Genomic DNA, 21,175 nt, shown 5'->3' on the forward strand with positions numbered 1-21,175 from the left:
GCCCGCTCAACGACGAGCAAGTTGTCTTGCCAAGAAATTCAGGGAGAAAACAAGTTTCACACAGTACGTATATACTGGACGAAACTTGACTGATAGACTAGCATTGGGTCGGGACACTGACGTCACCATATACCAAGATCGCGGTGTGAGCTGTCACTCGCTCATTGGTTGAGTGCTAATTGCTATGATTTCATTGGTTGAACTGTTAATTGTGATGGACATTATGGATCGTAAGAGAACGGGATGGAAGAACCAAACTAATGTGGTCGATGCAAAATGACTGTTAGAAGTTCGTTATTGTACGACTGTCATTAACGTTTAAGTGATTATGAACGTACATGTGCTTAAAAGTTACTGGTTGTTTGTTACTCATTAAAATATCTCGAACGGCATTCATGTTTTGTGGAGTTCATTGCTCAAAATAAAGTGGAAAGAAAGACACAATTTGCATTGTATTATTTTGTTATGATTTATCACTAAAACAAGACAGTTGGCAACTTACTTTTATCATTAGTACATGTATCAACAGATAACGTTACATTGTGTTTTGTCAAACTTGTTTAAGTTACAGATACAAACCTGGACCCATACCTGTACCTACATGTACACTTTGTTTGGGTACAATGCCTGAATAAACAGTAAAGAATCCAACAACTTTGAGTTACATGTTCAACAAGTAGTGTGAAAATTACAATAAGTCACAGTAAGGGCAATACCATTAAATCAGATTAGAGGTTACAACAAATGGTGTACATGTCCTCTATACACAATCTATATATGGAATCCCACACTGTACTTTTCACATAAACCCACATCTCCCTTATTTACAACTTGTCACAAGTGCAAAAGTAGTTGTCAGTATTGCTCAATAACTGACACTTTCAAACAAGTCACCGAAACGCCTCTAAATTCGAAGATACCAGTATGGTATCCCCATCAGGGTTGTAGCCAGCCTGAAATCATTTTCAGTCCCCTTGATTTTGAATGGGAATCCTATCGAGCACCGAAGGCATGGCGTGACGTTGCGCGTCATTTCTAGGGGGTCTGGGTCCCAGAAAATTTTAAAATCAAGACCCTCTGAAACACTAATTCCTGCATTTTGAGGTGCAAATTTTGCTTGTAGACTATTAGCTGTTCAATGGCATCTGTTTTGGTGAAGAAGAGCACATGGGTTTCAGTTTTTTTATATCTTTACATATCAATTTTTGTCTGTCAGGGGGAAGAATTGGGGGAAATTTTTTTTCAGTCCCCAGCTGCAAAATTACTTCAAAGGACTGAAGGACAGGTGCTGGCTACAACCCTGATCCCCATCCAAACTCACAGCCAAATGGAGCGGTCAGTTTGGTTTGAGTAAGGATGTCAAAGAGAGATCAGCAAAGGCTGTGCATCTGATATCCACATAGTAGGATAGGAAAGACTCCAGCAAAGCAATACTGGCCTTCTCATTTGTGATGGAATTGGAAGCTAAACAACACCAGTACTTGTTTACCTCAACGTCTACCTCAAGGTTTCTTACAATGGCATCTTTAATACTGGTCAACCTGCCTTTGCAAAGGTTTGCCGTATACCTGACAACATTTTCTACTGCACGGAAAAACAAGTATACCTCATCTGTGACAGTAAACAGCCTACCATCATCTACAGTGTTGATCCACCCTTGGGCATATTGCAGGAAAGTTGTGTATGAGGAGTTGGTTGGTGGAACGCTACATTGTTTCAAGAAAGATACATACAGTTTAGCTACCATGTTGTTGCTGTATTTCTGGTAGCGCCTTAGCATTGCATGTGGAATATAGCCAGCGATATACCTTAGAATCTGACGTTCGGCATATGTCATGTTAACACTGGTGTCTGTATCATTAGAAATATCGGCACTGTACTTCAAATGCAAGATGCCCTCTTGAACTCTCTTTGTAACAAACTGGTACAGCAAAACGCACGGATTCACACCAATACTACTCATGAAGGTGTTGCACAATGTATGGTGCATTTCACTAGTACAGTACTTATGATACGCTGAATACATGGCTTCGTTACATGCACTATTCAGAACAGACTTCTCTCTAGCACTGATAACAGACCACAACGAAGTACACAGTGTTGTGATGAACCTAGAAGAGTCAACGGTCCCCCAAATCTTGAGCATAGCTTCTGCTGTGTTTGCTGCTGTGTTACCGGGGGTAACCATACTCCCTATCTTCAACAGGAATGGAGGATACTTGGTGGCGGCTACCAGGGCATCCTTGACAAGTCCTGGTCCTTCCTTCATTGCATCTGCTTCCCGAAAATGAGACGCTGGTCTCTTTACTGAAACAATATACATCAAATATTGTAGTAAAAAATGACACATGACCATCATACTAGTAAGAGCAGGTAAATATAATACCAGTGCATGTACTATGTAGTCTCCTATTCAGAGCGATATTTGCCAGTCAAAATTACCATCAGACAGTCACCAAAACTAACAGTGTGATGTGATGTCTTGGAACAAACATCCTACTACGCACGGTCCCCAACGGCTAGCTAAATCAGCCTATTGGGGCCCTGCTATCTCATGGCCTACGAGTGATTACTATGGTTGTCGCCACAAACTAGCTGTCAGTCAATCAGAGAATAGGCATTTCTTGGGCTTTCTGTTTACGAAAGCCATCTCACAAAGGCCGCTGGGAAGCTATCAGCCAATCATGTTACGTCTTACATAGCACCATCCTCCTACGCCCGATCCCAACGGCTGACTGCCCATATAATGGTTAGCTCATTAATATTTATAAGCAGGGCGGCTAGGAACTGGTCTGAGTGTGTCAGATAGCAGAGGTGACCACAAGGAGTTCGACATGACTGTGGTCCCTCTGTGTAGGAGAATGGGAACAAAGAGTCAGAAAAAAATGCAGTGATTTTGTACCTTTGAGTTTTGGATGGGGTTTGCTAGCACAGCCTGGTCCTGTAGATGCCATATGGCTAGGTCTCCCCTGGCCATCACTTGTGCTGGCTGTCACTGCCTGTGGTGCTTCATCAGCTACATGAGATGAGAAACATAAATTTCATAGGGGCATTCCACTACAGAAGAGGGTGTTATTTTCCGATAAATAATAATCTTAGGAGGTAATAAAATACATGCTACTTCACATGTTCACATTATACAATTAAGTAGCCGTTAGCCCCACGTGCATCAATAATCATTCAGTCTCCTCCTAAACTCCTCAAGTGACCATACTCTCGTCTAGAAATCTGCACACCACACCAGATCATAATTTTAGGTACGCCTCTGAGGCGTCGCCAAAAAAACCCCTCCCACATGGCCTCTTTCGGCGTTATAATCTTACAACTGTGAGTTTTTCGCATAACACAAGGATGAGAAACATGAAGAAACTACCTAAGGAACCATCGTACTCAATTGTAGCCTACTTTTTGGCTTGATCATTTGCTTTGTGTCACCCAGACATGCCCAGAGCCAGAGTTCTTGTAAGTTACTTGACTTACCGCACTTACCGCACACGTTTTTTCCGCTACTGGCTTCCCAGTGATCATCGCTACGGCTATCTGCTTCTTCGCTACTTAACACAGCTTCTTTCCGCTCTAATTCCTGGAAATCCTCCTCTAAATCGCTGGAATCATAATCACTCCACGCCAATTGCAAGTCGTCGTCGTCTCCTGGGCAAGCCATCTTGAAACTGGTCGTAAACAAGTATACCCACGCTAGCCTTTATTATGTAAATCAGGGTAATGGACGAATCCTGTTTGTCAATCATAATTAGCGATTTAAGCAATGGTAGTGAGGAAATCATAAGTTGGACCAATGAGAAATGGTGACTGTTGTGTCAGTGAAATCTTTTTGTTCATTCAACGGTACACTTTGACGGAGGTGGGCGGGGCTTTGAAGAACATCATTTGGCCGTGACCGGAAGTTGGAACATCACACCAGAAGTTGGAACATCCTTGAGAGGGACTTAACATCATTGACGGAAGAAAGTGTAGCATTGGTTATTGACTCACTTAGCTATACTGCATAGGTTTGCCATGTCTGCAATATCAATAAATCGAATCAAATTGAATTAAAGGGAGTTTTTGAGCAAGGAGGGTATTATATTGAGTTAATTTCTCTTCATAATTCTAAAAATACTACAGTCATGCATAATAATTTGAAACGACTAACTCGTATCCCTTGCCGTAAGCCCACATTTTCATCACAATCTTAGGATCTCTTAGGGGATAGCACGTCTTTTAATACATTTCAGAACAGTCCTGCACTCTACACGTTCCTTCATCTTGGCAGAACGGGGTCAGCACGTGTCAAAAACGCCGACTTGCGGAATTAAGCCAAACTGCAGACACTTCCCGGTTCAAAGGTGATCCTCTTCACGCATGTGCGAAGAGGCCTCTTCAAACTTTCCGGATCGCCAACTTGGCTTGTTGTCGCACAATTTTCCCCTTCCCAGTCCAGATCGCGACGCAGATCTCAGGTCTACACGATGCAGACGAACGAATGGGCTGCAAAACTCAGGCGTTTCGACGCCTACCCCAAAACCCTGGACGATTTTCGTGTGAAGACTTTCGGCGGAGCAGCCGGTGAGTACAGGATACCGCCCCCCTCCCCACAGCACCTGTTTCATAAAAATAAAGACAATCTATAGCTTCTATTCGTCGTTAAAACATCCATAAATTTATTACATAAAGAGAGAAAGAAGGCAGTTGTTAGTTGGATAACATGTGTATTCATAATTTGACTGTGGAACGCTTTGTCTTTGTTTATTGTAAGCTGTAGCTTAGATAACATGATCAATATATATCGACATATCCATACGGAACTAAACCTACACATCAACAAATAAATTGCGACTGTGTATGTATCCATGCAAAACATCTGTTGATACGTGAATGTATAATAGGGTAATCAAAGAGAATAAATTGTTATGTGCCTGATTGAGACTGGATAATTGTTTTATATCATTTCCTTATTACAAAATTAGCCTAAGTAATAAGCACACCAGAATTCTAAAAGATGGTCTAAGACATGAATTTATACCATTGTGGTTCATCATCTGTATATTAAAATCTCATTTCTCATTGTATGTTGTGCATTGAGATTGAATTGCAGCTGATCAAATAAAATTATAAAGGACCACTGAGCTTTAACATTAATTCTGAATTAGATTATCATTTTTGTGTACAGCATGTTAAATATCAAACAAATAGACATATAGATTTACTATTATAGAGGGTAACCTTAGTCTGGGTAATGTTTCTAAGATTATGATAAGGATTTTATATGAAACAGTTTGTGTTCTAATCTTCCAATCTATTTGTCTCCACAGTAACCATAATCAGTGGATTCTTCATGATCCTCCTGTTTGTATCGGAGCTACAGTACTACCTGACTCTGGAGGTGGGTAGGATATCTGTATTATATTATCAAGGCATCCAAGCTTACTCAAATGTTACTGTTATTTGGTGGTCCGACTACACTCTCTCTCTCTGAGGGGCTAAATTGTAAGGAACTTATAGCCGGGGTTACTTGGCGCTCACTCAGACAACCTCAATACGACTGTAATAAGGTTCTATTGCGGCTGCCATTCGGCGCTCACTCAGGCAACTTTAACACGACTGTCACAAGGGCCTGGAGTGGCTGCCATTTGGCACTTACTCAGATGACCGCAATACAACAGCAATTGCCCCAGGTGTAGCCATAGGTTTGTAGGTTTTGAACCACTTACACTCTGTCTTAGATCAGCGTGCAAAATACCTACTTGCACACTTGCACATTGCAACTACTTTTTGCTTGGTGCAACTTACTTCTAAACTCAGGTTGCACAGGGCGCAACTTAGATTTTGAGCCTCAGAACTCGATTTTGTTGTCAATTTAGTTGGAAGAAATAAATGGACCGAGGCAGCTCTGTTTCATAGCAGCAATACATGTCAGTAATTGCAGATTTCTTGGCAGATGGACATTTTGAATTCTGAATAGTGAATTCTAGGTGGTGCAACTTGAAATTCAGTTGTGCAACCTAGTTTTGCCCCAGGTTGCACACCGTGCAACCCGGCTCAGAAAAGTATTTTGTACACTGTGGATGGACCCCCACTCTTTGTGATAAGTGTGGTGGGTGATCAAGGTGTGGCTCTATCCAAACACGAGGCCTCCATTTAAATTCCTACTTGAGGGACAGCCCTAACCCACTGGCAATTATTATTGTATTGAGGTCACCTGAGTTAGTGCCAAATGGCAGCTGCTCCAAACCCTTGTTGGTGTCGTATTGAGGTCACCTGTGTTAACAAATGGCAGCCACACTAGCCCCTTACAATCTACCCCCATCTATTGTAAGACAGTAAGACTACTCTGAAGGGGCTAAATTGTGAAGAGAAAGTAGTCAGCCCACCCAAAAATATGAGTTTGTTATAATATTGATATGTCTGATAATAGGCATCATAATCTTCACCATGCTGAAGGCAGCTGCCTTAACTGCCAGAAGGATTGAGAGTTGAGACAGTTTTGACCTGATTCCTCTTCCTTATCCCCCAGGTAACAGAGGAGCTGTTTGTGGACACATCACGAGGGGAGAAGATGAGAATTAACATCGATATCCTGTTTCATAAAGTACCTTGTGCATGTAAGTTACATATTCTAAAAAAAGCTCTATTAATATGAGTATCTGTTCCAGTGGTCTTCGGCACTTGACATGGTGGAAGTATACTGGGGACGACAAAACCTTTTTGTATTTCATTGCTGATAGAAATGTCATCAAACTAAGCCTAGTCTACCAGCAAGATTTTCCCCTCAAAATGTATGAGGAAGGGACATTTTATTAGAGGATCCAAGATTTCAACATTTTGCTGGGGAACCATGCACCTCAACCCAGGCCCCCTAGGATTTTTTTCATCTTCAATGCTGTACATCCTGAAAATTTGGTCAGCATGCTTATTTCACACACCCTAAAGCTAAAAGAAGCTTAAGTTACCCATACATCAGAACAAGGGGGTCAACCTCCTTGATCAGAAGATGTATTGGGGCCGGTGCCCATCCGCTTCTAAGCCGTGGGCCACACATAGGTGTAAGCACTACAGCAAGGGCATAGTGTGGTGTGTTTAGCTTCAGGGCTATAATCCAGACTCTTCCTCTTAGCAGAGAAAGAAGTATGTACCATTTTTACAAGTCTTTGGTATGACCCGGCTACAACATCAACATCCAGTCCTCCTTGGTGGACCAAGTACTTCTGAGATCAAGGGATTGGGTGTATCAACGCGCCACGGCTGTAGCCTTTTTACACCCCCATTGCCCATTTAAAATGTACTGATGCTTGTGTTCGCATTTGATAGAATATTGTGAACTTGTGTCCTCTTACCTTCCCCTCCCAGACCTCAGTATAGATGCCATGGACATCGCAGGGGAACAGCAGATAGACGTGGACCACAATCTGTTCAAGAGGAGGATGGACCTACAAGGGAACATCCTGGATGAACCGGAGAAAGAAGGTGAAGAGATGGCTCAAACCTGAAATCAGCGTCAATTTTATGATCAAATTGCAGTATGATTGACAACTACATGAATATTCTGTACTCAGTAATTTTGACATACTGTGAGTGCATTTAAGTTTGCAGGGATTCAATTTTGCCGTAGGGAGAAAATGGAGTGTTTGCGGTGGTTTTGAGTTTGTGATAACATTATTTGTTTATTTGTTCATTTGTTTAGTCACTTTAGTCACAAACTGTCCAAATGTAACAGAACAGTCACTTTCCGCAGTATTGGCATGATCAAGTGCCACTGATCTAACTGTATCAGATATCAGCTACCCTCTGCAAAACAAACCTTTTTTTTTATCAAATTTGTCAAGGAAAATACATCATGTAATTCTAAAAAATTAAACAATAATCTATTCAGGCTAAGGGTACACAAAGTGCACTTGATTGCACAACTCCAATTACTGGTCCCTCCCGTGTCTGTACCGTAACAACGCATCATAATACTGTAACAATGTGTACTTATGTGTATAATTGCCAATCTTCTAAAGGAAGTCCATTTACATTTACTGAAGAATATGTAAGACTGAAGTACATGGTTGTTTTTGTTTCAGATTTAGGAGACCCATCAGATGAGTTTATGCAGGTAAGAAGAACAGAACTAGAACAGAGGAAAGACTGCTAAGAGCAGCCAGATTTCATGTTCTCAGTATAATCTTGTGTACATGGTAAGTTTTTTATTGATATAATAACATAATATTACACTCAATCATATATAGAAAAGGTACAGCTATCTGTAAATATGGTGGAACTTGTAACAATATGGGGTTGTTCATGCAGGCAATAAAAAAGCTGGAGAACAAGACAGCAGACGTGTGTGAGAGCTGCTATGGAGCTGAGACTGAGGACTTAAAGTAAGTTATTACTGTGCTTTTATATTTCTTCTTTTCTATTATTTCTATTCTTTTTCCTGGGTTAGTATTGTCTTTTACATGCACATTGTGTGTGGCATATACTGTAAATGCAGAAATGTTTGCGATGGATTAATTTTCGCGGTTTTCACGGCGGCCGCTCCACCACGAATTTAAAACCACCGCGAACATTTTTCCATAACAGTAAGAGACTTATTCTGTGCATGGTGCTACCGCGAAATTAAGACCACCGTGAAAAGTCCATTTTCCCGCTACCGCGAAATTAAATCCCGTGAACTTAAATGCATTTACGGTATTTGCTTATTTTGCAGTTGCTTTGTACGATTTACAGTATGGTTGAAAACTTTTTTTTGTAGAAACAGCCAAACATTGATGTATGTGGCGTGCACGTCATCCATGCAATCAAATCAACATGGCCTTAAAGCAGGGCTTTAGCCAGCTCGAATTTTTTTTCCGTCAGCCAATTACAATCGTCGCAAAAACCGCGAAAATTAATTAGAAGGACTGAGCCGAGACCTTGAAAAACGGGTTTTAATGAGATTATTGTATGCGAAAGGGCACCGACACACATTGTCAACAATCATAACAATAGCAAAACAAACAGAGTGTGGCTTTTACGGCCGTGGACAGCGTCTCCAAGCCGCCTGTAGCTTCCACCAAGGAGCATTTATCAGATTTTTGTCCGTCAAGGTTGACGGATTGGTTTTGAAAATTTTCCGTCACACGCAGCAAATTTCCGTCAATTGACGGAAAAACGGACGCTGGCTAAAGCCCTGGTCACAATTCAAGTAAACACGTCGGGCCAAATTTCCAGATCAACTATAGCTCACCAAGTTTAAAATCGCCTGAGCATCGAGCCTGAGCCGTCACAAATTGGCCAGGGCTCGGGTGACATCTATCCAACATTAATGATTATGTATCCCCCATGAGATGGTAGCATGATGGCATCTCTCAGACATGGACAATGTGAGAGTCGAATTTCCTGCTGAATATAAACCCAGCTTTGAGAGACCCGCAAACATCAACTGAGCTGCTGAAAATTGGCCTAGGTCCGTGTAATTGCCAGGACTTTGGTCGTTCTTCGTCCGAAAATGCCGATTCGGAGCTTGCCAACACATCAATCGAGCTCAATTCTGTGATGGGGGCTTAAGGTCTCATTGATGTATTACTCCGAGTGGGTACCCTGAAAGAGATCCGAGCCAAAAAATAAACGGCTGCATGGACGCGTGTTTTTAGCAGTGAGAAAATCCCTTTTAGCCAACGGAACTGATCTCAAAAGTTAGATTGGTGAAAGCTTGTTTGTAACTGAAGAAATTAGCAGGTAAAGTTTTGCAGCCGCGCGCTAGGTCAGAGGTACATAGTCGTGGGTTCTGAGTGGTGCGGTTGTACACTAGGAGCGAAAAAGTGCCTTTTGTGGGGATTGACTAATCGTAGTTTGTAATTGCTATAAAAAAAGTTCCTACATATAGTTTATATTGGCTATTTTTTCCAACGATATAGGGTAAATGTGCTCGACAAAGAATGAAAAATCTGCTGAAAGTCTACGTAGCTTCATTATGAACGCGCCCATTTAAACCACGAATTATAACATAGAAGTCTATGGGAAGAAGAAACTCATCAATGAGACCTTAATGTATTCTAACAATAGTAACATCCCTGTAGATGCTGCAACACATGTGAGGACGTTCGAGAAGCCTACAGGAGAAAAGGCTGGGCCTTCAACAACCCTGACACCATCGAGCAGTGTAAGAGGGAGGGATGGTCGGAAAAACTCAAGCAGCAGAAAAACGAGGGCTGCCAAGTCTACGGCTACCTTGAAGTAAATAAGGTATGTGGTTAAAGACTGTTCACACACATATATTGAAGTCAGTATGAGTTTGATAACTGACTGTCTTTAAGCTTGCAGGGATTTAGATCACAGTAGGGAGAAAATGGAGTGTTTGCAGTGGTTCTTAGTTTGTGAATGCGCTATAGTCACATGCTGTATACAGTAATGGAAACACAGGCACTTTTACTGCTAGCCAGTTGGTTCTTTTTCTTGTTCTTGTACTGGATAACACCCCTTATTTGTGTTGGGGCAAACCATCCAGGGTGTAGTGCTGCTGTTTATTGACCGTTCCTCAGGTGTTGCAACACCTCTTCCTTAAACTTAATGGGATTAGCTTGAAGGGTGGTTGAATATGGTAGAGTATTCCAATCGATAGTGGTTCTTGGGAAATATGAATGTTTGAGACAGTCTTTATTAGTCTTGATGGGTTTGTATGAGTTTGGGTGACTATGTCGAGATTGCCTTGGGTTCGGCTGCAAGTAGTAATCCACCGGCAGGGATAGGAGATTTTGTCTGGTAACTATGGGAACTGAGCTTAAGAGTGCTTTAGAGAGACAGAACAGTGACTTTTGGTAGTGCTGGCTGTTACCATACATGCACTGTACATATTCCTACATATGTAGCGCTTAGACAAGGAGAAACAAAAAGTTTTGCCATGGTTTTAGTTTACAGTTTAGTAGTCAATGTGAAAACAGTGAACATAAAACCAATGCAAACTGCATTTACAGTATGTTCTTGAGTATAAAAGTGTTTATGTTTTTGCAGGTAGCAGGAAACTTCCATTTTGCTCCAGGGAAAAGTTTTCAACAGCATCATGTTCATGGTACGTACCACTGGGCTGGGAGGGGGGATGTTACATGTGTGATTATACATGTCATATGCAACCGTATAAAATAAAATAAATACATACATTGTACAACCATACCTTTAAAAAATTATAGCATATGATAAATCTGATAGAGGAATACAATTAGATCTAGATTTGATAACTTGCAAAGAAAACAATTTTATCATCTACAGTATGCATCACTAGCCCATAGCATTCAGAATGAATAGCTGTAAATGCGTAATACAAGATTCTTATTCTTTATCAAAGTTCAACTGTAATTTCTAACATAAAAGTTGGACTTACCCAAATTTTTGACTGGCCAATTCTAATCTTTGTCAAGGAATGAGCAACCCCCTGCTACTGTGAATGATGCCATGTTATGTAGATAGAACATGTGACTCTGTGAACTGTGGATCATAAATTGCAGAAAGTCTGTGGCGCCACCTGTCTCGGTTAAAAGATGGTTGTCAAGCCCTAGTGCTAATGATCAACTGTTCACCAGTTGAGTTGTCCTATCCTTAAAACTCAACTTGAACCCAGAATGACTTCTACCGACACAGATGAACTTTCAATTTGTTGTTTTACAGTATTACACTGTATTAACTATTAGTTGTTTCTACCACCCCATAGTACATGATCTACAACCATTTGGTGGAGAAAAGGTGGGTACCTTACAGTTCACATGCACACTGACACTATAAAACAACTTGTAGTGAATTGTGACAAGTGCATGCTGTATTAAAAGGGGCCACGACTGATGGAGATATGGAAAACCCTGTGTTGTATTTTGTTTATATCATGCCAACACGAGCAAGCTCAAGTTAATCGCAAATAAAGAGCAAAACATGTGACATCAATTTACATCACGGCAACAACTTGAGTTTTCTTTTCTTTACTTTACTAAGGAGCTCTTTGTATACAGACCAATGTTTTGCATAACTATTCGTACTCTGTACGTATACTTGTGTTCCAGTTTAACCTGAGCCACCATGTGAACCACCTGAGCTTTGGTACAGACATCCCAGGTAGAGTCAACCCACTAGACGGGCACATGGTAGCAGCGAAACAAGGTGAGCAAAAACTGCAGTGGTTTTCAGGGTTGGACAAGTTTTCAAAGATTCACTTGTCCTATCGGGCAAGCACATAAATTTTCCCAATTGGGCAAGTCGGGTAGGACATGCACTTCAGGCTTTTAGCCAGGCATGCGTCAACGCGTCATCTGGACGCACTTTTCTTAGAATAACAAGAAATTTTATGCCCCTGGACGCCCTTACACTGGGGAGAAAATTGTCTGACAAGCATGAAATTCTGATTGACCAGGGATGCTACCATGTCATCTGTGGTCACAGTCTTCTACTGTGACCTCTGGAACAGTATTTTTGCCTCTTGGGATACCTAAGAATGCACTTTTTTAACTTGAAATCATCAAAAACTCTGCACCATGGAAGGTGGATGCCACCAGACCCCCCCTACAATAGTCACTTACCGCGACTCACCAATAAGTTTGGACTCCCTATTATAAAATCCTAGCTAAAAGCCTGATGCACTTGCCCGAACAGCACTTTCACTTGCCCGGGACAATCGGGCTAGTGGACTTGTCCAACCCTGGGTTTTAGGCCACAGCATGTAAGTTTTATAGATGATATCCAGACTCCAAAACTAATGTGAGAAGGCAAAACAAGTTGTGACTGTTACAAAGACGCCTTAATTTTCAATATAGACACCATAAACATTGTAACAATTGTAGTGATATACATGCACATGGTATCACTGTAGTCAACAAGTCTTTTATTCCTGTATTAAGAAGTCAGTCAGAAATTAGATGAAAATTGATGGGTGCACTGATGTCATCCATAAAATTTACTTGCTGTGACACTATGGTTCTGACTTGTTGTATAGGTACATGTACTTTTGTCTTTTGTTGGACTGGGTGTCTTGCATTGGGTATTTTCTTTATTTATGACATTGCAAGTTTTGTTTTCTTGAAAAGCAATGTTAATATTTGAGTATAGCACAGAGGGTTTTCATTATTTTCATCTTGGATTTCATCATATCCAAGTCCTTTGATATTCAATGCCTGTTTTAGACTCAAATTTCAGGAGGTACCTTAAGTACTGTTTTTAGCATTTGGTCAACCTAACAAGTTGTCTTCGGACACAAATATACCCACACATTGTCTGAGCCATATACATGAACCATGAATTTATTGACCTGGAATCCTCAGAAGAATTCAAACTAAATTTGCCTTATATGAAAAGAAGCACAAAGTCTCATGACGCTAGATCTAAAACCATTGAATTCTAGTAGGAGTAGCTACATGTACATTATGCTGCTGTAATGCTTCAGGTTTGTGATACATGTGACATGGTCCCACTCATCCTACTACTACTCCTCCAATCCATACAAAAACTTCTCAGATTTCTCTCGAGTCTTCTCAACATCATTTTCAGTCATAGACCCTCATCAGATAGCAGATGCACAGGGAAGCACAAGAAATAGCGCTTTTAGTTAACAAATGTGTGACCTACAATTACATTTGTGCTAATATCAATCATAGAACTAATGTGTTAAAGGAAGAAGGTTTTTCAAAGAAGAAAACAAAATATCAAACCAGTTTTATATATCATGTTGCACAGAATAAACAATGGCAGCAATGGACTTCATTTTTATGATACCTTTATTATGCTTTTGCACTGTAAATCCCATGATATCACTACTATCAATGAGACTATGACTTTGATCATTTTCTACTCAGCTTTATATTCTAGGACTCCTTTTGGAATATCTTTGCAGCAATTTGATCAAGTGTGGAAGAAAAAAGTTACAACTAGGATGTTTTAGAGTGAAAGGTTCTACTTGATGGCAGTGCTCACAACATTTAAGTTTTGGTAGATTCTTTGAGCGATAGTATATCTATAAATCATACTTTCCTCTTGAGAACACTGCACTAAATAGTAAGATATTTCCTCCTTAATGTTGCTATGCCACTTTTCAACATTCCACTTGACAGAAGTGAACGCAACATTATTTTGGAAGATTCTTTTGAGCCATAATTTTACAACCAGAATGAGATAGTATTCCCCCCAATAGCAGTACCCCCCTCTAACACCTAATGCCAGTTCCGATGGACATGAAGACTCCAAACGTCCCTCCACTCTGCATCATGGTTTTACCAACTTGTCCCACGAACTCTCGTCCTCTCAGGCCCATTCTGGAAATAAAAACAAGTTTAGATACAGGAATTACATTGTGGTATAGAAAAGACATATTTCTGCTCACAAGAAACCAAGGAGGTTTAAAAAGAAGAAAACTAACCAATATTGCAATAAAGTTAAAGCTGTCTAGTCATATTAGCATTATCGAAATGTGTGCAGGGGTGCAATAGTGTTGACAGTTCCAAAAATTTTACATGTACATGGAGAATGAATACAGAAATTTAACTGCTTGACACAAAATTACACATCTTTTTTTTTCTTTTCTTATTTTCTTTAATTTTTTTAGTCTACTATGGTATTCTACTTCATATGTCTTTTATTTCTGATATTTATATTAACTCATTTTAAAGTTGCTTTGTATACTTTCTAGTTTGGTAGAACGTTAAGCATTTTCTTGGAATGGACCAATATTGATGCATGTGCAGATTCAGTCATTCATAGAATCTGATCAAAATGGCCTCATCTTGGTATTCATACGAGGGGCGTGCAATAAGTAATGGTCCTGACCCACTTCCAGTTGTCTGATCTAAATGAAATTTTGTATGTGTAATAATTCATATCTCTATGGGTTATGTTGCAAAAGACAGCTCTGAACTAATTGTGGTTTCTGATTTACTGGTGTTTGAACTTAGTCAGGTGCGAAATGGACCAGGTGCGAAATGGAACCAGTTGAGTGTCGCGCAGTGATCCGGTTTTTGTATTTGAAAGGACGCACACCAAAGAAGACTTTTGATGAAATAAATGAAACTTATGGTGATGATGCCCCATCATATGACCTTGTAAAACGCTGGCATCCTGAATTCAAACGTGGCTGGAAGTCTGTGGAAACAGCTCCCAGACCTGGTCGTCCCTCTTGTGCCATTGATGAGGCATCAGTTGGAGGACCAACCTGGGGTGTCCTACAAAATCGGTGTCCAGAGCTGCATCAAACGATGGGAGAAATGCATAACTCTGGGTGATTCCTATGAAGAGAAAGACTAATAACTGTGCCAAGTTTCATTAATCTCCTGCTATGGGAAATGGGTCAGGACCATTACTTATTGCACGCCCCTCGTACACTGACTGGTAAGAACATAGGAATTGTTATACATATAGCAAAAAGTATCTTACCTCAGTGATGCGAATGTGCCGAAGAGCGCCCCAGCGCTGATGCCGACAGCAAATCCGATCCCGAAGCCGAGTTTGATCCTGTCCCAGCAGCTGGGGCCCTGTCCATACTGCTGCATGTGACTCCCTACTGATGGCATGGTGCTGTGTTTGTAGTCCTGGGGGATATGACAAAAAACAACAGATTTTATTGTTAGAGAAGGAAAGCCAGGGTTCTTGCAAGCGCAGTTGAGCATACATAGGGAGCCCCTATGCTGTGACTTTGGTCCCCTATGCTGTGCTTCAGATGTTTTCCTATTAATTTGTAACAAAGATTAAAGATTTTAGACCTTTTTTCATCAAATTTGGCCTTCAAAATGTAGGGAATAGTGTTTCTGTGAGTTCAAAAATATTCAGGGCAAGAATGCTTATGTCTCTTCTGCTAGCTATAAGTTGCTTTGCAACATTACAAAGGTGCTCCCTATATCATATGCTGTGAAAAAATATTTCCTGCCTATTATTTTTTGCTTTTCAACATTAGCATGTTTCACCAAGGAAGTTATATAACGTCCTTGGTTTCGCTAAGCAAAAATAACATGTTTTGACCCTAAATTTTTCAGAGGGCAAATAAGTAGCAAATTTTAAACCCACAAAATAGTACTTTTAAACACCACGTGTCAAAACTAGAATAAGAACATGGACATGAATTGCTGGCCTCGTTTTGCTACTCACGGAAAGCATATTTTTAAAACCTTGCTGAGATTGTTACAACTTTTACAAACAAGCTACATCTGGTAAATTTTACTGACACGTGCTTCAGTGCACGTAAGCGTGGTTGGTATATAAAACTCTCCAAGGACAACATGTACAATCACTTTAGCATAGCACTACACGACTCTAACCAAGCAAAACTACAGATGTATTCCATGGACTCATAGAACATTAAGTCCTAAAGGTACTGTAACACTATAGTATCGAAAAAATATGACGAAAGAAAAGTCTTGCTTACGACATGAACTACAACACTCGAAATTTTTTTCGTGACCCCTTGCCTACCTGAATCAAAGGCTGAATGACGATTGTTCTACCGTTTTTCGGCAAGAGAATCGCTCAAAACGAAGAGGTAATGTCCTGTGTTATAACAAAGCAGCGTAGAAGGGTTGAACTTTGTAAACTTGGCCAAAAACGAACAAATAAATGATTTTTCAAGGGTGCGAAGTCACTACAGACTCAGAAGACGGCCATGTTGTATCCCATCATGCTGTGCGGCTAGGGTCAAGAGGTCAATGCGTTTCACTTTCACTGCTTGCGCTTGCGGTAGCTTCGTTTTTGGCGCGTTTTTGACGAAGTTATTGTGAATTATTGTGTAAAACTGCAATTAAAAAGTATCAAAGAACTAAAAATATTCATAGGAAATGCGGAAATTAGTTTGGGCTATTCAAAGGCGAAGGAAATCGCTCCACCCGGCGTAGCGGCTTGGTGGTCTAGGGGCATGATTCTCGCTTCGGGTGCGAGAGGTCCCGGGTTCGACTCCCGGTCAAGCCCTGGTATTTTTGGTGACCTTTATTCATCAATCCCGGACAAAAAATGATTCACACTGAAGTTTTGTCGGTTTCTAGTTGCTTAGTTCCTTTTTCCCCCACATTCTCTGTCCATTCTAACAAAAATTATGGATGCAAATGTAGTTGCAAGTACATGCATTTCTACTTGTGCATGATCCTTGAAAGTTCACCTTGTCTTTCATCTGCTTCTCTAAACATGATACAGAAAGGAAGGACCAAGATATGCTAACTCCTGACATGGCTTTGCTCCTTTCATGAAGCCAGCATGATATTGACACAGCTTTTTCCCCTATTCAATAGTGCCTCCTATCAGGTTGTGTATGAACTGCAGTACATGTACTTGAATTTGAACTTTGGTGTTACACTATTACTGACCTATATTGTGTTTTTTTTTTCTTCTTCCAGGTTCCATGATGTATCAATACTTTGTGAAAATAGTCCCAACAATTTACAAGAAAATTAGTGGACAGGTAAGTTGACATGTTTTCACAATTTTGTGGATCAAAGCAAGCAAATATATGGATAAACATTTCCAAGTGTTTCAAAACTGGCTTTGAGTAGGTTGAAATTTCTGATTTTTAAATGCTCGTCTTGATTTTCGTTGTTAAATCTGTCATGCAAGGTTAGGAAAATACCTTTTCACCTGTTTCATGACACAAACTGCACATTTTATGGATGGTTGGGGTGAAATTTTTCTCTGTTCTAACAAGCAGATTCTTGAAACAACCAGAGGGGCGAGTAGAACAGAAAGAAACAACATCCCGACTCCCGGGATTCGAACCCGCGCCGAACCGGGCAGCCGGATCACAAATCACGACTGCTATTGCTGTCGCCACAAAAGCACTAGTGCCCTTGGGCAAGGACGATAGGCAGTACTTAAACACCACTGTTACATTCTGTACCGCAAGTCAGGTCAAATTCCAAGTGTATTGCTTGAGACACAGCATAACACTTTTTAGATACTAGTAGTTATTTTTGCAATGCAGCTTCACAATCACCCAATTGTAACAGTGGGGTTCAAGGACTGCTAAACTGACCATGCCAAAACGGCCTTAAGCCTTTTGGCGTAATTGTTTAGTGCCTGGGATTGTGATCTGGCCGCGGATGTGGTACGGGTTTGAATCCCGGTAGTCAGGATATTGTTTCTTTGTGTTTCTACACCTTTCTTACATTGGATTGGTCCCCACACCGGGAATCGAACCTGGGCTTTGGCAGTGAGAGCGCCAAATCCTAACAACTAGATTAATATATTGGGATCTTTTCCTGTTTGTAGGAGGTGAGAACCAACCAGTTCTCTGTGACCAAACATCAGAAGCAGGTAACAGCCTCGTCAGGAGAGCAGGGTCTGCCCGGGGTGTTCGTTCTGTACGAACTCTCACCCATGATGGTGCAGTTCACAGAAAAACAGAGGTGAGGCATCCATAGATTGTTTCAACTGACCAAATTTAAAGTGCCTATGACTCTGAAATACGACATTTCTTGATTACATTCAATTATTCCAGTATAATTCAATAGACAAATATGTTTGCACAATATACGGCACCCTTCTGATGATATTTAAAATTAAATCTTACAAATCATACTTCCCGTTCTTAATTTTCTTCAGCTTGTGAATTCATAGTAAACACAGCAACCTTGTACCTTGTACTGTTGCTCACAAAAACAGTTCTTTTGAGAAGCAGAAAAGCAAAGTTAATGAAAACTAGCTATTTATACACTACGATGGTTATGCACTCTTTGCTAGTCAAAAGAACATTTTCTGTAAATCGCTATACCAGGTTCCAAAATGGCTGCCATGTTTCAGCTTTTGCATAGGAAGATTAAGGTTTATTGAACTGACATTTTGTACATGTACATGTATGTATGTCCTCACATTGTTCACCATAAAAATAAAAAAAAACTTGAAAGATTCCTTTTTTTCTTCCTGCAGGTCTTTTATGCACTTCCTAACTGGAGTGTGTGCCATTGTTGGAGGTGTATTCACAGGTAAGTCCTGCCTTTCTAGAACATTCTTCTGTAGAACCAATAATAAATCATTTACAATGTTCTCCTAGACATCTCTCTGTCTAGCTTCATTGAGGAAATCATCTATCCTATCTTATGTTACTATTATATGGCTTAAGCTTAAAGTCTCAGTTTCGGATCACATTTTGCAAGTCTCTCCCTTCTTTTTACTTTGGTGCCAAACTGTCTAGTCTGTTAGTTTGCAGGAAGCTCATCTATTTGATACTGTATTCACCTTTCTTTGAGACTTGAAGAGATTCTGAAGTTTGGAATGATTGTAAAAGATAACCTGTAACAAGGATGCCGGATGCAAGTCAAGCTTTGTCAGTGGAAAGAAGTGTCAACTAATTCCATCATTAAGTCATGATGTCAAACTTCAGACTTGTATTGTACTTGGTGTTCTGTTTGACATGTACATTTGTGTCATATCTTGGCCATGATAATGCTCGATAAGGGTTTTCCTGTAATAGCAGTACTATAGTAGTTGTACGTACAGTGTATTACAGCACCGTTGGGGTTATATTGATATATGACATGGTTGTAAGTTCATGCAGACTTATCACTGCACTGTGCTCATTCATGCAACAATTTTGTATTGCTTTGAAATAATTCATATTGACATTGTGCTTTCCTAGATTAAGAAATGCCATAGGTCAGTGACTCATGCATGATAGTGTCATTATGATAATATCACACAAAGGTGATGCTTTATGGTATTTCCTATGAAGATTTGAAAATGCATCAAAATGAGGTAATTATACTATAGGATATTTTATAATGAGCAGATTCAGGTGTGTGTGTGTTTGTGCATGTAATACATTGTGTATATGTGTGTGTGTGTGTGTTTGTCTGTTTCCCTTTGTGTTTGTATTTTTGTGTATATCTGTGTGCACAGCTATGTGTATGTGTGTGCACATCTATTTGTGTGTGTGTGTTTCTCTGTGTATGTGTGTGTACATGTGTGGTTGTATGTGTATGATTGTGTGTTTGTATCTATTTGTGTGCATGTGTGTGTGTTTTTTCATCGCTGCACTTTCTCTACATACATTCTGCCACAAGGACCTTTACAGTGTTCGCATCCTCTGCCAGAGGGGGTGAAGTCTGCTATCTCTGACAGCCTTGTTGTTACCGTTCCAGTTGCCGGCCTGATCGACTCCCTCATCTACCACTCAGCACGGGCAATCCAACAGAAAATAGACCTTGGGAAGGCGTCATGATGAACGCCCGTGTGATACCATTTTAAACCAAATAAAGATAGGTACTTAAAGGTGTAGCCCGGGATCAAGCCTTATTGAGCTGGTGCTTGCTCAGATTGTTACTATTATTAATATTGATAATAATAACAATAGGAGCAGATAATGCTGGGTATCAGGCTACAAAATTGTGTTTAAACCAAATCTTCATTTGCAAAATTTACTGGAAATTTATTGGGCACCCCCTCTACATGATACTGGTCAGGAGTATGAAGGTTAGATATCCAGGTAGATCATTTTTTTCTAACAAAGTAAATAATGCAACTGCAGGGTTGGACAAGTTTTCTAAGATTCACTTGAATCTCCTATTGGGCAAGCACATGAAAAATTGACTAACCCGAGCCAACTTTTCACCTGCCCGAAATTTAAATTTTTCTACATATTTCCACTTACAGCAATGGAATTCTTTTACTATTGACTCAGTTTTTCTGTGTTGACCATACTTGATGCTATGAATGCAAAGAGTAACAAGTATATCAAAATCTCTCTCATGGAAAAATCTTACTTGCCCAATCGGGCAAGTGGGGTAGGAACATGCCCTTGTCCAAAGAGCATTTTCACATGCCAAGGACGATCAGACTATTGGACTTGTCCAACCCTACCTGCAACAGTATAAATTTTCTGAAGAGTTAATAGCTAATGTATCAAATAGCATCCAATGTCTTCCGCTGATGTGATATAGAGGATGCTGTCTGAAACATCTATTTAGAAAAAAATATCCAGTTGCATGATCTATTTTGTCTTTGTCTACTGAAATTTGTTCTGGTTTGAAATTTTCAGTTACAGATTTTATTCCATTTTACAAATCTTTAAAAAGGATTTGTGCATCTTTACATACATCTTGAAGAACACAGTTTGGAAATTGATTTAAGACTAAATCCCAAGGAAGTCATTTGTCTTGGCGTTTTCCAACAAGTCTGTGCCTTATATCATTGATCATCGAATGATATCTTTTATTCATAGAGTAATTTTTCTGCTTTATATGAATGCAAATTACCTTACTTCCATGAAGGTTTA

At 40.1% G+C, this 21,175-nt stretch overlaps 3 protein-coding genes and 1 non-coding gene across 4 annotated transcripts; 2 read left to right on the top strand and 2 right to left on the bottom strand.

Annotated features, from left to right (window-relative positions):
- Nucleotides 1-474: 474 nt before the first annotated feature.
- On the bottom strand, nucleotides 475-3,706 carry LOC118405089. The gene is made up of 4 exons (XM_035804490.1): nucleotides 3,481-3,706; nucleotides 2,903-3,016; nucleotides 1,304-2,307; nucleotides 475-924 (listed from the first exon to the last, which is right to left on the bottom strand). Exons 1-3 carry the CDS (start codon nucleotides 3,662-3,664, stop codon nucleotides 1,337-1,339), a joined length of 1,269 nt encoding a protein of 422 aa, XP_035660383.1. The 5' UTR covers nucleotides 3,665-3,706; the 3' UTR covers nucleotides 475-924; nucleotides 1,304-1,336.
- A 628-nt stretch (nucleotides 3,707-4,334) lies between these two features.
- LOC118404517 (endoplasmic reticulum-Golgi intermediate compartment protein 3-like) lies at nucleotides 4,335-21,019 on the top strand. Its single transcript, XM_035803644.1, has 14 exons — nucleotides 4,335-4,566; nucleotides 5,313-5,383; nucleotides 6,515-6,602; nucleotides 7,348-7,464; nucleotides 8,064-8,095; nucleotides 8,290-8,363; nucleotides 10,044-10,209; nucleotides 10,975-11,032; nucleotides 11,669-11,700; nucleotides 12,012-12,108; nucleotides 17,307-17,371; nucleotides 18,175-18,311; nucleotides 18,832-18,887; nucleotides 20,043-21,019. The coding sequence occupies exons 1-14, from the start codon at nucleotides 4,470-4,472 to the stop codon at nucleotides 20,120-20,122; spliced, it is 1,170 nt and encodes a 389-aa protein (XP_035659537.1). The 5' UTR covers nucleotides 4,335-4,469; the 3' UTR covers nucleotides 20,123-21,019.
- On the bottom strand, nucleotides 13,222-16,622 carry LOC118404518 (reactive oxygen species modulator 1-like). Its single transcript, XM_035803645.1, has 3 exons — nucleotides 16,396-16,622; nucleotides 15,364-15,518; nucleotides 13,222-14,249 (listed from the first exon to the last, which is right to left on the bottom strand). Exons 2-3 carry the CDS (start codon nucleotides 15,498-15,500, stop codon nucleotides 14,141-14,143), a joined length of 246 nt encoding a protein of 81 aa, XP_035659538.1. The 5' UTR covers nucleotides 15,501-15,518; nucleotides 16,396-16,622; the 3' UTR covers nucleotides 13,222-14,140.
- Nucleotides 16,813-16,884, top strand: Trnap-cgg. The gene has a single exon. It is a non-coding gene; the product is annotated as a tRNA-Pro (tRNA).
- Nucleotides 21,020-21,175: the final 156 nt, after the last annotated feature.

The sequence above is a fragment of the Branchiostoma floridae genome, chromosome 17, assembly GCF_000003815.2.
Source record: "Branchiostoma floridae strain S238N-H82 chromosome 17, Bfl_VNyyK, whole genome shotgun sequence".
Lineage (NCBI taxonomy): Eukaryota > Metazoa > Chordata > Leptocardii > Amphioxiformes > Branchiostomatidae > Branchiostoma > Branchiostoma floridae.

Excerpts from the sequence above, each read along its gene's own strand:
- LOC118405089 (XM_035804490.1), bottom strand. The coding sequence starts at position 3,664 with ATGGCTTGCCCAGGAGACGACGACGACTTGCAATTGGCGTGGAGTGAT. Across the intron at positions 3,017-3,480 it reads AAACGTGTGCGGTAAGTGCG|CTGATGAAGCACCACAGGCA; the intron begins GTAAGTCAAGTA and ends CATCTCATGTAG. Across the intron at positions 2,308-2,902 it reads ACCCCATCCAAAACTCAAAG|TAAAGAGACCAGCGTCTCAT; the intron begins GTACAAAATCAC and ends ATATTGTTTCAG.
- LOC118404517 (XM_035803644.1), top strand. The coding sequence starts at position 4,470 with ATGCAGACGAACGAATGGGCTGCAAAACTCAGGCGTTTCGACGCCTAC. Across the intron at positions 5,384-6,514 it reads AGTACTACCTGACTCTGGAG|GTAACAGAGGAGCTGTTTGT; the intron begins GTGGGTAGGATA and ends CTTATCCCCCAG. Across the intron at positions 11,033-11,668 it reads TCAACAGCATCATGTTCATG|TACATGATCTACAACCATTT; the intron begins GTACGTACCACT and ends ACCACCCCATAG.
- LOC118404518 (XM_035803645.1), bottom strand. The coding sequence starts at position 15,500 with ATGCCATCAGTAGGGAGTCACATGCAGCAGTATGGACAGGGCCCCAGC. Across the intron at positions 14,250-15,363 it reads GGCACATTCGCATCACTGAG|AATGGGCCTGAGAGGACGAG; the intron begins GTAAGATACTTT and ends TTTTATTTCCAG.